The sequence below is a fragment of the Pelodiscus sinensis genome, chromosome 3, assembly GCF_052426305.1.
Source record: "Pelodiscus sinensis isolate ZL-2025 chromosome 3, ASM5242630v1, whole genome shotgun sequence".
NCBI classification, from domain to species: Eukaryota; Metazoa; Chordata; order Testudines; family Trionychidae; genus Pelodiscus; species Pelodiscus sinensis.
Genome location: NC_143054.1, coordinates 66,104,363 through 66,121,650, shown reverse-complemented (window position 1 = coordinate 66,121,650; position 17,288 = coordinate 66,104,363). Strand labels below are relative to the sequence as shown.

Below are 17,288 nucleotides of genomic sequence, written 5' to 3'. Positions count from 1 at the left end.
ACTGCAGCCAATGATAGTTAATACAGTCTGACAGCATACTTTATTTTTTAACTGTTTTTGCTTTTTTTAGCACCTCGAGTGCTCTGGCAGATTGTCTTGTTAGTGTTTCTTATGTTTCAAAAAAAATTGTTTAAAATAAGAAAAGTCCATTTAAAACTATTTTACTTATTAGGTCCCAGGATTTCTGCTGTGAGGTATGTGGCTCAGCAATGAAGATAAGCTTGTTACCATTAACATCAGGAAGTGCTTCAAGCCAGGCTGACAAAGAGGCCATGGAACTTGCCAAACAAATTAGCTTCAAGGTAGACTGGCTATTGATAATTGTTCTTTGTTTGATTGTTTAATTTTGAGGAAATTGCAAGTGTAGTATTGCTATGAGGAAACAAACTTTGAGAGCTGGCTTATGTTGTAACATAGCAGCACTGTATTGTGCTGATGTGCAGGATGCTTGATTTCAGGATAGGCTGTGTGAAAACAGGCTCTTTCCATAGGTGGTGCATTTGGTCTCTGGGAAGGTGCATTGATAAGTTGTCCAATATAAGCACTGACTGTGGTAACAAAGATAATAGCAAATGTTGCTTAATCATGGCCATTCTGACTCCCTGTTTTCAGTTACTAATAGCTTGATTAAACTTTCCAAAGTCAGATTAGTGTCTGCCAAACATAAATATTTTTGAGAACCTTAGACAAACACACTTTTCATGGGTTTTTTAATGTGAAGAGAGTAAAATGTGTATTTTTTCATTATATTAAAAAAAATTTCCCCACAAGCTGCACACCTGAAGGAGACAATGTAGAAAAATGGAGTCTAATATGGAGACGGCTTTTACCAGGAAGTGCTTTTTGAGTGGTGCAGTGAAATCAGATTTTTATTGTGCTAAGTATGACTCTTAGAAAATAGCATGTCATGTATGCACAGTATATTTTTAACAAAACTTCAGAAAGTGAGTTACTGAATGCTCTGCAATACATGGAGGCTAGACTTTCTTAACTGTAGTGAAAGATGTACCTCAGTGTTGCATCTTATTCAAAAGCCTCCCTATTGATTTCATTGAGGTCAGAATTTCACCTTATATCTGCAGTAGCACAGTTTATAGGACAGTGCTATGATACTGTTTGGTCTAGAATAAAAATGAGTATTTTTCACCTGCTGAATAACCAGTACCTATATTTGCAGCACTTATGTGTTTCTTAGTACATATGGGATGTCCTTGGTCTGTCACCCTTGGGACCTGAGCTGTCCGAATGACAGTTTGCTAGACCAGGGTAGGTCAAGGCTTCCCTCCTGGCTATTGGCCTTGCTCCCCGCCGCAGTCCTACTGCCCCCAGGCCTGCTGGGGCTATACTTCCTACCCAGGGACTGGGACTACACATCCTAGTGCACTGACCTTGACTGGGGCTGCGCTCTTGATGATGGCCCAGGCTATACATCTAGGCTCCAGTTTGTGCTGGACTCCCAGGTGCCAGGCCCACTACCTCTGGCTTGGTTTGGGATACGTTCCTCGTTATGCGAGCCCTGGGTGGGGCTGTGTTGCCAGCCCCTATTGGCTGGGGATGTGCTCCTGGCCACTGGGCACAACTGCCACCAGCAGGGTGGGGCTGTGCTCTCTGCCGCCAGCCCCAGCCAGGACTGTGCTCCTCACCATGGTCAAAACAGAAAGTTGCCAGACCAGAAAGTCCCACATTTAAGCTGTAATCGCTCTTCCAAATATAGACTTGGCCTGATTCTGTTCATAATCATGTTTTTCATATGAAGATCTCAAAACAGATTACAAAGATATAGGGTAAGGAACAGAAATACAGGCACAGAAAGTTAAAAATTGCCTTCTTGCAAAGGGCAAAAAATTGATTTGTTTTTTTTTTTTTTACTACTTTATGATGTATAAATCCTGAAAAGTGTGTGGAGTTTCTGTTCTTGATTTTTAAATAGGACTAGATTTTAACAGAAGAAATGTTAGAAATGTCATCTCTGCTCTTTTTTTGATTTTTCAGATTCTCTAGTGGTCTCAGCTCATAATCTATATCTTTTAGAGCTTTTAATTGAAAGGTTATGGGGGTACAGTCTTTTAACAACTATTTTAAAAGTGATTTTCTTGGAGCATTGAGTTAAACAGGAACTTAACTAGCAAGCAAAGTTATGCGTAGAGCATGGTCTTTAAAGGGTAATCTGTATTAAAGAAAACACACTTGAAACATTACTTGGTTGTTAGGTGTTACTAGGCAATTTGGGGGGCAGGGAGGAGAAAGGGAAATTGCTTCTCTGCAATTCAGTTTGAAAAGTTACAGCATTAGGGGGCAGTTACATGTGCTCAGTGCACAAATTCAACAAACACAAAAATAAAGAAAATAACCTGATCGTGTCTGACTAAACATTCCCTGTGCTACTCACGTATCTGTTGTTTCAAAACTTAATCCTTCCCTAGGCACGGATGTCGCTGATTCCCCATTCCTAGCTGCCTGGCTTATTTCATGTCCTCCCAGGCTCTCCTCTAGTCACGCAACAGGAAAAGGAAGGCCGTTGCTTCCAATTCAGAAGCCTACACTCTGTTTCCATTAGCTCTCCTGCCATCTCCCTTCCTGGTTCCCTAGAATTCTGGTGACTCTCTAGAACCCACTGTCTATAGTTTTAACCTTTACAGGCAAGACAATTAGGGTTAGGTATAAAGCAGGGGTAAGCAATAAGTCACTAGGGTTAGCACCTTGTGGGCTGCTGCCACTTTATTTAGTACAGGTGCTTGCAGATCTCATAGGCTGCAGATCACTGTTCCTGGCCAATGGGAGCTGCAGGAAGCAGTGTGGACTGGGGCATAGGTTCCTGAAGCTCCCATTGGCTGAGAACAGTGATCATACCTGCAGAGGTGTAGATAAATAAAGCAGTGGCGTCCACCAGGGCTAAACCTAGTGAACCATGACTGGCCTATGGGCCAGTTATTGCCCACTGCTGGTCTAAAGAGTTAACTATTGAGAATAGACTTTAGCTAACTAAATGGCTGGAATGTCCAAAAATGATATTCTTCCTCCCAACCCCCATTTAGGCCCCGCCCCCCCACCCGCCCAAATCACAGATTGTGCTGGGCAGTCTGGCCTTAGCTAGATCCACACTGGCTGTGATATGTTTTCTCTTAGACCTCCAGAAAGATAGTTAGTAAGATACATGAACATACTAAATTTACTACTGATTACATGAGGAACTAAACAATATTCCCCACATGCATGGACTACAATGACTCAGATTATAGGGACAATTTTAACTAGCTGAGTCTGGAAAACTCTCATGGGAGAGTGCATCAGCCACTTGATTAGAAGCCCCTTGAAATGTGGTGGTGTTTTCAAAATCAAAGTCTTGGGAGAGCTAAGCTCCACTGAAGAAGTTTCTTGTTAATCTCTTTGACTGTGTGAAACCCCCTCAGTTGAGCACTCTCGGTCTGCAGGTGGAAGTACTGTCCCCAAATATATGGGTGTAGCTTCTTTAGAGCATATACAATGGTGTAACATTCTGTCTCAGAGACAGTGGCTCTTCCTCTGAGAGCTTCTTGCTTAGAAACATGACCAGGTGAAATTGTTGATCTGTCCCTCTGACACATTCATTGTGATGAAAAACGGTTTGTCCAAGACTTGGGGCCCTTAGTACAGGATCAGACATAAGGGCTGCCTTAACTTGCTAAAAGTCTTCCTGACACTCCCCAGTCCTCTTAATTGAATTTGGTTGCTTCTTCCTCGTTAGGTCTGTTAGTGGAGTGACAATCTAGCTGTAGTGCAGTACAAACAGCCTGTAATATCCTGCCAAGCCTGTTGTTTGACTTAGGGAAAGGCCAGTTCTAGATCGCCTCTACTTTAGGCTGTAGGGGGTTGATAGTTCCCTAACCCACCTGGTGTCCAAGGTAAGTCACCATGTTTAGGCCTAGTTGACACTTATTAGCCTGAACTGTCAGCCCAGCCTCCTTTATGCACAGGAAAATAGCTTGGGAAGTGCTTCAGATAGTCTGCCCATAAATCAGAGAATGGTCCTTAAAAGGGTAATTTTTATTAAAGAAAACATACTTGGCGAAACATTATTCAGTTGCAAGGTGTTACAGGGCCACTGGAAAGAAAAAGGATTAAAAACACAGAGAATTACTTCCCAGGAATTCAATTTGGAAAGTTACAGCATAAGGGGATGGTTACATGTGCTCAGCTTTAAGATGTTCAACAAACCCCAGAATAAAGAAAATAACCTGATAGTGTCTGACTAAGCATTCCCTGTGTACTCTCTCATCTGTTGTTTCAAGACTTAGTCTTTCCCTATATATGGATTCTTCATACCTGGCTCCCTGACTTATTTCATGTCCTCCCAGGCTTTCCTCTGACCACACAACAAGAACAAGAAACCACTGCTTCCAATTCAAAAGCCCACACTCTGTTTCCATTTGCTGTCCTGGCAATTCATTTATTTTTTCTCTAAACTTCGTAGGGACTCTCTCGGACCCACTGTCTATGGTTTTAACTTTTGCAAGCAAAACAAGTAGCAAAACAAGTAGGATTAGGTCTAAAGAGTTAACTACTGAGAAAAGACTTTAGTTAACTGAATGGCTGGAATGTCCAGAAACTGGTATTAACCCTTCATTTACTGCTTCTACTCAATGAGATTTCACATTTTTTAAAGATATCTATCTACTTATCAGAATTATGTGGCACCTGTCATCAGGGTATTGGTGTCTCATGCTCTTTATGTACATATTTAGCCACACACCACAGGGAAGTACTGTTATCCCCATTTTACAAATGGTGAACTGGGGCACAAAGATACTAAGTGACTTGTCCAGAGTTACACAGGACATTTGTGGTAGAGAAGGGAATTGAACCCAGGTCTTCCAAGTTTTAGGGTAGCAACCTAACTACTGGACTATCTTTTCTTTCTGTACTGTATGTAGACTTCTAGGTAGAAAATGAATTGGCAAGACCTGAATTTCTAAAGTATAGGACAAGCCTCCCGCAAATCCTTTCAAATTGCATTTGCGTATCAGAAGCAGAAAAGGACACAATCCCAGTTTTTTCTTCTATGTATATTGCCTTTAAGTGACTTGTCAAAATCCATGTAACCAGTGTGCCAAAGCCAGGAATCCTTCTGGTTTCCAGTTTTCTGACTTACCTGGCTCACAGCACCAGGTCAGATGGAAGGAGATGGTTATATTCTTATTAACATTTGTCTGACACAGAATCTTGGTACACAAGACAGAAATTGTTGTAATTGCAATAGAGAGGTGTAAAAATCATTGCAGTTTCTTATAATTGATTAATTCTGTCTTGGCTTTAGGAATAAGTAAGAACTGTTACTGTACGCTCCTCAGGAAAAGCCTTAATTGTTTTCAAAGTCCCATGTCCAAACTCTCTTACTGTGAAGTGCACTGTATAACATGCTACTGTTGTGTTGACCTACATTTAAACCAGTAGTGTATGTAATATAATTGAACTATGAAAAAGCCAGCTTATCTAAATGTGAAGGAAATGGAACGTATTGGTCAGATAATCAAAGATCTAAAGATCTGACTTTTTTTTGCACTTCTATAGTAAACTTTAAATAGGCAGCCGTTTGCTGTTAGTCTCATCATGGTTGGTTGTAGTAGGAAAAGAGAAAATAAGCAAGACCTAGAGAGTTGACTTCTGCATTGGTCCAGTTAAGCTTTTTTCAAGAAAAAGATGTGGCAGTCAAAAACATGAAGGGCTATTGCTCAGGGAAAGCTTTTATATAGGTAATACATTAGAAAAACTACTCTAAAACAACCAGTGCTAAAAGTGCTGTCAAAGTCAGTGAGATCATGTAAGAAATAAAACTTTAAAAAAATGTTTGGCATTTTTTGGGGTAACATTTTCCCCCTCTGAAGAATGCTTCCAATTTTTTTCTTTATTCTGCACCTTTTTCATGTTAACATCCACCATTATATACAAGCAAGTGAAACTAAAAATTAGAAATGTGATTTCAGATTTTTTAAATTTTTTTGTTTATCAGTAAATTTGTTCCTTGTGAAAGTTGTTCAGAATTGCAACTCTTGAATAAATTCCAGAAACACTGTATATAGTTAACACAATTTGCTTGTAGATTGATATGGATTCAGTAAATCTCATATGCTGTATATGTTGAAACAGATATTCCATAATAGATCAAACAAATCACATTATGGTGTATGATAACTAATTTCATTTCTCATCTGAAATGTACAAATATATTCCTTTTAGGCTGAAATCAATTCGTCCAGAAAATGTATCACTGAATCTCCACACTCATCAGAATTGAACCACTCTGCCACCTTACCTGAGCCACAACAGGATGGTATAAATAGAGGATTCCAGAATCCAACCACGAGTACAATGGTATGGTGTGTGTGTGTGTGTGTGTGTGTTTGTGTGTGTGATAAAGCTTATTAGATGCCAGTGTATTCTCAGGATCTGAAAACCGAGCAATGTGTGGACCATGTCTAAAGGATTATTATGAAACTTTAAGACTGTGGAGTTCTTAGTTGTGTAAGAATATACAAGAAGATACACAGATAGGTAAATTTCATTTTATTTATAAGATGATCTTGGGGGAAAAACAACTTTCCTTTATACAATCAGTCAATACTTTACTGAATAGAGTTAACAAAATACACTATGTATATTTAGATAGAAATTCTGTGGAAAAGGCATATGCTGCTGTTTAAAACCAGAATGGGGAACCTCACGCTGACTGGATCCACCCCCCGAGGATCAGGCCCTCTTCCCAGCTTTGTGGAGCTGGTGCTGGTGCGGCAGCCCCACTGCAGGTCTGGAGTGCACAAAATCTACTAGGCTGGGCCCCCCTAGGCTAGTGTGCAAGGAGGATGTGGGGAGTATCATCATCTTTTTGAGTCAGGGGGCCACGTCAGTGAGGGTGGGGTTCCCCCCCTTCACTTGTTTGGCACTCCACTGACTTTTTTTTCTGTGGGTCAGTGGCCTCCAAACCAAAAAAGGTTTCCCACCCCTGTTTTTAAAAAAATGGCCCTGCGTCATCAGTGACTGCCATTTATCAGTGATGTTGAAATCTTGCTTACCATCTGCCTCCAGCCTCTCCATTTGTCCACCTTGTGAGCTCATACACTTCCAACTAGTATCTTCCCTTGGACACAGTCCATCTCTTTCCCTCCATCTGTATACAAACAAGATCTCCTCTTCCCAGTCCTTAGATAGGCCCTGATTGGCTTTATTACCTTTCCAGTGACTCTTTTCTTTCTCACTGTTTTGACTTTTTTCCAAATACTAAACCCTTAAAAAGGTGTGTGTTCGTATGTATTATGTAATCTTAAATTCTAGTTTACACAAGGACATTGCATGGACATCACCACAGTGTTTGTGGGGAGTCACAGCCTATAGTTAATTGTGCACTGAGTGCTGGTCTGATGAATCTAGAACTATACTGAGCCACCACATACAGAGACATGTGTGCAGCTGCTAGAGAAGTTACTGCATTCTTTGGGCTATAGTAGCAATTGCAGACCATAATCTATTAGGAGAGATTCTACTTCCCAACACACAGGCTACGTCTACACTGGCATGATTTTCCGAAAATGCTTTTAACGGAAAAGTTTTCCGTTAAAAGCATTTTTGGAAAAGCGTGTCTAGATTGGCAGGATGCTTTTCTGCAAAAAGCATTTTTCCGCAAAAAAGTCCCGATCGCCATTTTCGTGATCGGGGCTTTTTTGCGGAAAACAGTACTGTGCTGTCTACACTGGCCCTTTTGCGCAAAAGTCTTTCGGAAAAAGACTTTTGCCCGAATGGGAACAGCATAGTATTTCCAGAAAAGCACTGACAATCTTACGTGAGATCGTCAGTACTTTTCCGGCAATTCAAGCGGCCAGTGTAGACAGCTGGCAAGTTTTTCCGCAAAAGCAGATGAGGTTTGTCCAGAAGTCTGTGGCAGAACTGGGATTAAAACCAAGATGTCCTGATTCCCAGTCCTGTGCCTTGACCACAAGAGCAGCCCCTCTCTTTTCTTATATCTTCCGTTAATTACATGCTAAAATAAATTATTTTGTTTAGTGTTGCAGTATGCTGTAATTTGTATCATGTTGATTAAAGATACACAAATGTTTGTGGTATTTAGATATTAATGGATTTAGATAATATTAGATATTAAGGTTTCAAGAATGTTAGCCTTCCATATACTGTTCCTGTCAGTTCCAGTCTCTTGTAGCAGAGTGTAATAGTCTTATGAACAATCGGCAAAGTGTCTCTTCTGACATGCAGATTTTCTATTAATTAATAAGATTGTTACTGTTTTTATAATCTCTGCAATACATTTGGCTAAGTAAATGAAAATATTAATTCTTACCATTTTAAATAAATTGTGCACTTTATTATCACATTTGCATATTAATACCACCAGGGACAGTGCTTATATAACATAGCTATTCAGGAAGTGCTTAAGGCCTGGTATTGGGCCAGGGCAGCTGCTATTGTGACTGCTGCAAATGCAATCTAAATTCACTGATAAAATTGTAGACAAATCCTAGATAAGCTGTGGTGTTTTTTAGCAACGAGGGGCTGAAAATTAGTGTTAAAAAAAAAAAAAAGTCAAATCACGTCAGACCATCTGTTGCACCTTGCAGTGCACTTTCAAGCGATGTGGAAATACAAGCATGCTAACAGAATGCATTTTTCCACACTCAGGATTTTTCCAGGTTGTTCAGTTTCATAATAAGCCTTTTGTTTATATTGTTTTTACCACAAATCCCAACTCTTAAGACTATTGAGTTAAAAAACAAATACTCTAGAGCCAGCATAACTAGTGTTCTTAGTGTTTAAATTGAAAAGTCTTTTTAAATGAGTCTAATTATTCCCATTTCTAATAATTGTTTTCTTCAGTAGATTATCAGTTATACTTCATGCAGAGGTTTTTTTTTTTTTTCAAAGCAGTTGACGCACATGAAGTGATCAAAGCTTTAAATTTACATAAACATTTATTTGTTGCATGTGATGGACTGCTGTTAAAAGTCGATTTAATATTTTAAAGGATCAGATTGAAGCAATACTAACAGAAAGATGGATAGTGAGCATATGTTGCAAAAGCTGCCTGTGTTTGAGCCACCATTGTTTGAGAGCAAGAATCAGTTGAATAAATTGTTCATTTCAGCCATAGGGGAGAGAGGAGTCAACAAAGCTGAACAGATGGAAAATGAAATATGAAGGGTTGTATTACAGGAGCTGCTCTTGTTCTTTCTTAGGGTAAACTCATGCTGAAGTTAATAAAAGCTTATCCTGAGCAAAGATAGTAAAAATGGGCCCCTACCCCACCTGCCACCTGCAGGTGAATTAAAAAGCCTCAGGGAGCCCCACCAGGACCTCAAGTGCCAGCTGTATTGATGGAATTTCTTTGTTAGCAATGTGGTGTTCAGTGATGGCTAATATCACGGCCTAAACACTGCCATGTAAAAATGTGGTGGGAGTACTTGTAAGTGGGTTACGCCATCCTACCAAGAACATACAGATCTTAAGAGAGTGTCCAAAGACTTTCCTTTCCTACGGTTTGCCTGTATTGGTAACGTCAAACTAGTAATATAACATTAGCCTCAACTAAAGCTTACTCTTAACATAGTGTTTCTAGGGTCTCTGCAGGACCTCTTCTTGCCCAAAAAGACACGCCCCCTTATACATATCCTTGTTGGAACAAACTGGACTCACCTCCCAATGTGAGTCAACAATAATGACTTTGGGTCCCAGAGTGAGACTTTAGCACCTGAGTCTATGATGATCAAACAGAAGACCCTTATATTTTTAGACTGGCCCCTCATCTGCCACACTGTTACAGGCTAATCTGTATTACTGTAGTGTGGCAAGATGAGTTCCACTCCTAGGTCCCAGACCCCTGTTCTGCCCACTACCCCACAGTTTAGGGGCTGCGGTACAAGTCTCACTCGCCTTTTTTCGGCATATGGCCTTCTGTTCCCTCGGCAAAACAACAGAGTGTTGGGGCCGATGTGCCAGGCCAGTCGGGACTGAGTGAACAGTCCTCTGGCCACCTGGGGGGAAGGGAGCCTCCGGACACTTTGTCGGAGCCCCTTACCTCCCCCTGTTACCTTTAGCAGTGCTCATGTTGTTCTGCTCAGCTTCTCTGAATCTCCTTATCAATTGTTCCTTCCTCTCCATCTGCCTCCCCAAACTCCTTCTCTACTCCCTTCTACCCTCCCCCACAGGGAAGGTTTTTAAAGCGATTCTGTGGCAGCATGAATCAGCTCACTTGGTCCTTAATTGATTATAGCTGCCCCTGATTAGCCAGGGCCATTGCAGTTTATTTTTAAGAGCTGCCTCTCTCCCCTTCTATGAAGCCCTTTAACCTGTCCTGTCACACAGATTTTTTTTTTTAAACATTGCCTACCTTGCCTAGCCTGCCTATTTGGATCTGCAGCTAATAGTGGAAATGCGGCCATCCCTGCTGCTTAGAATGGGAACTCATGCCAACGGATTAGTTAGACTTTGTACAGCACAGTCTGTCCTCTGTGGCATTGATCCATCTGCATCCTATCCTGCTGAAAGCTAATCTTTAGCTATGTAATTTGATCAGTGACAACCTGTATCTCCAACTACAGCTTACTCAAAATTATGTGTGATATTTTATCTGATTGGGCTTGGCCTTCGTGTTTTATTTTAAACCCAAATTTTACAATTTCAGGGAGATACCCTGCAGAATAGCAAAGGATGGTGGTCTCTCACCATTCTCATTCCATCTTTATGCTAATTGATGCTAAGGATCAGAAAATGTTCCCAAATACAGATATAAATAAAGCCTTGCACAATAATTGCAAATTACATAGAATACTCTGTAGATAGGCATACTGGATAAACAATATGATTTTTCTTTGAGAAAATTAACACCTGTTCCTTTCTGTCCAACTCGTGCATTTCCCGGCTTCACTGTTCTCTAGTTTCTGGTGGATGATGATGTTGTTGTTTCTTTGCATCTAAATTCTCAAAATCTAAAAATCTCTGTAGTCTGGATGAAGGTGGGACTTTACCCCCCAGGGCTCAGGGAGGGGTTCCTTCCTCCCACCCCCGCTCCTCCAGATCAGTGGGCAGCCATTTTATCTCACTACACACCCCTTGCTCAGTCGCACACAGGGAATCGGCTGCAGCAACAGTTCAGGGACTCGGGCTGGTGCGTAGGCCAAGCACACAATTAGTACTATAGGCTCTCACTCAGGGTGGGTGGCAACAAACATTTCAGGAGGGCTCAAGCTTATGTTCAGGCTGAGCCTTTAAATAAACAAAGAGCCCAGGCCCTAGCTAAACATGGGGAAACCAACAGTTGGGTGTCCTAGGGCTGGCAGGCAGCCAGCAAACCACAGGTGTTTTGCCTAGAGGCAGAGGGAGACTCTGATGGCAGGGGTCTAACTGAGCTCCTGAGCCTGCCTTTTACACTTCATGTCCCACCTCCTGACTTGTGGCAAGGTGTTGGGGTGGTACGGGTTGTGGCTCCATCCACCAGGGTTCAGGGAGGGGTTCCTCTCCTTCCAGGTCACTGGGCAGACACTCTGCCTCACTACAGTATCTAAATCTAATTCTCTTTGGTCCTCGGCCACCTGTCACCCAGGACAGACATAGTTTAATCTGTGTATAGTTGACCCTTGCATATGCCCTTGCATAAAAAAGGGCTTCCTTGAAAATAGTCCAGTAGGCTCGATGCATGTTTGAATTGGTCCTTACTGCTGTGTGGGCTGCAGTGGAAATCATTTCTGCTCTTGAAGAAACCATGTTCATGTAATGGGGAGAGGTCAGCTTTGCTCTGCGTTCACTCTAGGATACATGAGGATGTTAGCAGGGCTGGACAGGACTGTGTGAATTTGAAGTTCTGTGCCTCTTTAGACCTCACCCACATCCCCGCTAGAAATACTATGTGAAGGAAATTTCAAGGTGAATCTCTGGAGTTCCTAGAGTCCCTCCTGCTACATAGGAGTGTACAACATATTTCACGGACACATGGATTTCAATCCATGTCAATGTTTCTTTTGTCCGTCAATAGTTTTTATTTCAATCTGAGGTCTCCTTGTGGGAGTTGCAGTTGAGATTTTTGTTCTTTGCTGTTGGTCAAGATACCTCAAGGACTATTTCTCTCATAACACATTGTGAATTTCCCACTGACAGAATTGCACGGTGCATAGTTGGAGTCACATGACTGGGTACATTGAGACATGTCCGGTTAGGAGAAATCAGGCTTCCAAATTACAACTCACGAGTAGGGTTGCCAGATACTTCCACAAAAAGTCCTGAACATGGCAGGGGAAGAAATTGGTTGAGTCCCCCACCCCATCCCCCAAAAAGTCGCTGTGCCTTTAAATTTCCCCCCCTCTCCCCCGCCAGACGTGCAGGGGGAGAATGTCCCCATCTGCCTTCCATCTGAGAGAAACAGAAAATATAGTATTTTCTGGGGGGAGGGGTGGGAAGGTGGTTGTGGTGTGTGCTTTTTTTTTTTTTTTTTTATAAACTGGACAGAAGATGCAATTACTGGACTGTCTGGGCAAAAACGGGACACCTGGCAGCAATTAGGGGGCACTTAAAAGCGGGAGCGCCGCACAGCTGATTCCAGGCTCAATTATACAGTGCTGCCCCTTTGAAATGCTGAGGTGGCATTTCAAGGTGGCAGCACTGCATGGAGCCCAGGACCAAATTTCAGAAAATCCTCCTTTTTTGGCATATCCCTTATTTCTCATACAATGAGGAATGCAGGAATGGCAAAAGAACGCATCTGCTTTTTCGGTAGACATAGCCCTATAGTAATAGCCTTACATTCTTTCTAAGTTGCATATTGCAAAGAGAGGCTAGTGCATGTGTGCACAAACAATGCTCAGTTCTCCTTCTACTGAAGTCAGTAACCAAAAAAAGCCCTCTCATTGACATTAATGGGAGCTGGGTTCAGACCAAAATGTGAGGAAATTTAACAAAGTAGAATCAAAATAGTTGCCCTAGCCATTTTTGAACTACAGGGAAACAAACTGATAATTCTTTTTCAAATTTTTCAGAAATATTTTCTCTTGCCTTCATAATAAATCTGGCAATTTTCAGGCCAAAGCAAATATCCAAGTCATAGTGTTATGAGGACAAAGAAATTAGTGCTCTATTAAAAAAAAAAAAAAAGTTGGGTGTAACTTTACTATAAAACAAAACTGCACAGCAAGAGTAGATTTTGTTCTTAAATGTAGAGTTATGTACACTGTCTCATTTGAAAAACAATATTCACTTTTTTCTCTTTAGTCTGAAATTCAGAACTCCACCACACCATCTAATCAAGAGCATACTCAGCCAATATCTAATAATACCTCCATGAGCCCTCGCCAGCGCCGTGCCCAGCAGCAGAGTCAGAGGAGGACACCATCTTCAACTGATTTTAATCAGGTGCAGCAACCAAGAGTCAACACAGGCCACACTGGATCAACTGTTCTCATTGTCCTTCTGACTTTAGCATTGGCAGCTCTTATATTCCGTCGGATATATCTGGCCAATGACTATATGTTTGAGTTATAAGCTGAGTCGTTTTAAGAGCAGTGACATGAATGTTTAATGAAGCATTCTGTATTGGGTATGACATGAGAACTGTTTACAAAAGATTACTTTTTTATTTACTCTTAAGTCCTTATGAATGTTAATATACCTTTGGGTATATTGCTTTGTAAGGAGGACAAATGTTGTCATTTCTATGAATATTAACAACTAACACCACACTCTTAGTATTTGGAGAAATAATTTGGTTGAATATGAACATAATATATAGAGGGTGGGGGAAAGCATCAATTGTGACTAGTTATTTATCGATAAAGGGAGGCAATTTAAAAAATAGAGGTTTTACGCATTTCTTTGTGGATCATGGGTGCAGATAGTCATCCATAACTGAGTGAGCATAAAAATTTACTTTGGGGAAGGACTTTTTAAAATGAAACACAATTTCTGTGTGTTGCATTGCCTATGCTCTTAATTCAGAAGGGGATAATATTTTTGACCACTTTTATTTACAAAATGATAATTCTAGGACAATGCATGAAATGTTGGTTCAGAGACTGCGCCCTCTGTGGGGGAATAAAAGGGGCCAGAAAATTTTGTTTGTTTTTTGCTTTTAAAAGTTTTTGGAAGTTAGATTGGATAATCTTTTGCAAGATTTGAATGTCTTCTTCTAATACTCAATTGTATATCTTGCTTTTTTAAAATTGAAGATTATATAAAACATGTCTATTCTTGCAATAGTTATAAATATGTAATATAATTATTTACCCAGAGCTATTGTCTTTTAATTATTCCAGAAATATGCATAATGTGTTAAATTGAATGTTTCATATGTGCTATTATTTACTAAACAAAATCTAAATCTTTTCATACTGAAACTCTGCTATGCATGAACAAGCTTGAGGGAAGCTTTCATGAAACTTTTGGTTCTAATGAATTATCACAGTCCAACATTCATTTACACATTTTTTTTGCCACCTTATTGCAATACTTCAAGAAAAGTTTAAAATTCAACTACTTTAAATCTTTCCAGTATATCAAGATTATAGCATTCATGTGTAAATTGCCATTTATTCTGATGGGTGCTGTCACTTTAGATGGGGGCCATCTGGACTGATATATTGAATTTATTTAGCCATAAAGAACAAATTCAATGGGATAATCATTTCCCCATTCATTGATTGTATTGATAATAATCAGTGCAATTGTTCATTTACGATCCAAGAGAATTTCAGTAATTTTCACCTGACTACTACTAAGATAGTTTTCACTAAAGCCAGACTGCTCCACCCTATTTGTTAACAGAAATAAGTGTGCTGTAGTTAGCACTCTTATTAAGGTTACAAAAGATACTACATGCAAATGTACTCCTAAGCATTATAAATATGTATAATTTTACATTTGTGAAAATAATGAACAAATTACACTTGTGGTGTCCTGATGTATGTGTTTAATTTATTCACTTATTAACTTTCAAAATTCAGAAATGGATTCCCAGTGGTTATTAAATTAGTTGTGCTCTGCTGTACATACAAACAGGATGTACATCAATCAGAGCAATTTAGTTTGTTTAAATATTTAAAATAAAAGTATATAGCATGTCTAGATAGATCAGCAGTTATTTAAACCTTGTACTGTCTTCTGGTCTGGAAGGAGGACAATTTGGTTTCCTGTGGTGAAAAGAGTTAAAAGTATTTTCCCCCAATAAATATATTTGTTTTGGTAGGAGTATATTTTAAAACTGTAGACCTCTTATTCGTGCAATAAAAAGTTGCTTTTTTCCTAATTGGTACATTGTTTGAATGCACTTGTTATTTATATTTACAAGCCTGGGCCCAGATCGTCGTAACCCCTAGAAGAGGGCTATGAAGAAAAGGCCTTCAGAAGGATACCCTTGTAGAGCTTCTCCCTAATTGTTCCTCTGAGAGATTTGCCCTTGCTTTGCAGAACAGACCACAAGGCCCACCTTCAAACCTAACATTCTCAGGGATACATCCATCAACCAAATTCTACCCTGGCCTGTATGCAGCAGAACTTCAGTGATACTGTTTCACAAAGCCCTCCGCAACCAAAAGTTGTGGGAGAATTGCACTCTTTCCAATTCCAGAAGGAACCATTAAGACCATCGAACTCGCCTGTTGTATAACACGGGTCATTGAACTTCCCAAAATAATTCTTTCAGCATAACTTTTAGAAAAACATCCATCCTTGATATAAAAATTGTTACTGATGGAGATTCCACCATAACCCTTGGTAAGTTATTTCAATGATGGGTTACTCTTACTGTTAAAACCTTGTTTTATTTCCAGCCTGAATTTGTCTAGTTTCAACTTCCAGCTATTGGCTAGCATTAGGCCTTTCCCTGCTAGATTGAAGAGCCCATCATAATGCTGTATAAAAAGAAAGGTTACTGTGTTTACAATTTATAACTGATGTATCACCACTGTTGCACAATTGTGATAAAATTTATACAAATTTTGTCATGTAAGTTATCATTGGAAAAGGTGCTGTCTGCTATTATTATTATTTTATGATTACCCTAGCTATATGCGAGTCATTATTGTAATGAAGTTATGAAACTTTGCTCTGTGTTTTGTATCTTAAATCTGTTGTTTTTCTGGGTAACATTCCTGCCCCTTGAGACAGATTGACACCACAGCTAGCCAGCCTGCTTGATAGCCCATTAAGAATAACCAGCTTCTTTCTCAGGGACCCTCCTAAGGTCTCTTCAGACACTATGTGGACAATGAATACTTCATGACTCAGCATGGCACATGGGATCACATATTAGTGCCAGTAACTTTCCATATACAAGTGCTGTCAGTGTAAATTGCAGACTGGGACAACACTCTCCAATCCTGCTCCATTTCTGTAGACTGGCTTTCTAACAAGAAGGAAGATAGGAACAAAGAACTGAGGACCTCCAATCATTTTGGGTGATCCAGAGAGAAAAGATGCAAGGTAGCAAAATTATCACTGCTTTATCCTAACTGACAGGCTCTGAAATCCATGTGATTCCTTAAACCATTTAAGAACTTCTTTTCTTTTTTAAAAATAAATCTTGAGTAAGTTTACTAATAATTGGCTGCAGCGTGGTATTTGAGTTTATAAAAGTATGTTTTGACCTGAGGGTGAGTGAGTGTCTGATCATTAATGAGTGGAAGAACCTAATGTGTGGTGAATTTTTATCATTTATCACTAAGTCCATTTGTCTGGGTGACAACCAGGGACTGGAGTGCATAGGGGATTGTTGTTTGGCTCTCTGAGCTAGCAGTGGTACTGGAGCTCACTTTCATAACTGAAATCTTATGACAGAATAAACTACCAAATTTGGGGTGTTCCACATCGCCACAGGTCAACTGGGCTTTGGCTCAGAAGCCCACACTATGTAAGACTTAAATTTAATACTGAGAGTCTTAAGGACTAAAGATTGTGACATTGAGGTGCTCACAAGCCTAGGAAGCTATGAACACAAAATAACTTAAAATTTTGTAAAGATAAGAAAATAGATCTTACAGGGGACATCTCAGATCAAGAGATGACCAATTTACTCCTAGAATAGGAACAAAAGAATAGAAGCGCTGGTGGACAAGTAGCAGTAAAACATGGGAGAAAAATGGCAGAACTTCGAATGAAAGAGAAGGCTGAGGATGCAGAGGAGAGTGTGTACCAGACACACCTATCTAGAGGCTAAAATTGACAAGGAACCTCACAGGATGTGAATGCAACAGCTGGAGACTGAGAAATGTTCACATGCTGCAACTCTTGAGTTCTAGACAGGCCAAAGGAACAGCAGCCACAGCCTAGAA

At 40.2% G+C, this 17,288-nt stretch overlaps 1 protein-coding gene across 3 annotated transcripts in view; it reads left to right on the top strand.

The window, feature by feature from the left end:
* The window catches only part of UBE2J1 (ubiquitin conjugating enzyme E2 J1), a 35,374-nt gene extending 20,109 nt beyond the window's left edge, over nt 1-15,265 (top strand). For 2 of the 3 annotated variants that reach the window (XM_075923887.2, XM_075923889.2), the window contains 3 exons: nt 173-302; nt 6,214-6,348; nt 13,237-15,265. In XM_075923887.2, coding sequence (XP_075780002.2) covers nt 173-302; nt 6,214-6,348; nt 13,237-13,506 — 535 coding nt within the window. In that variant the 3' untranslated portion in view covers nt 13,507-15,265. The remainder of the gene's footprint in view (nt 1-172; nt 303-6,213; nt 6,349-13,236) is intronic. The other variant, XM_075923888.2, reaches the window with a different exon arrangement.
* The last annotated feature ends 2,023 nt before the right edge of the window (nt 15,266-17,288 follow it).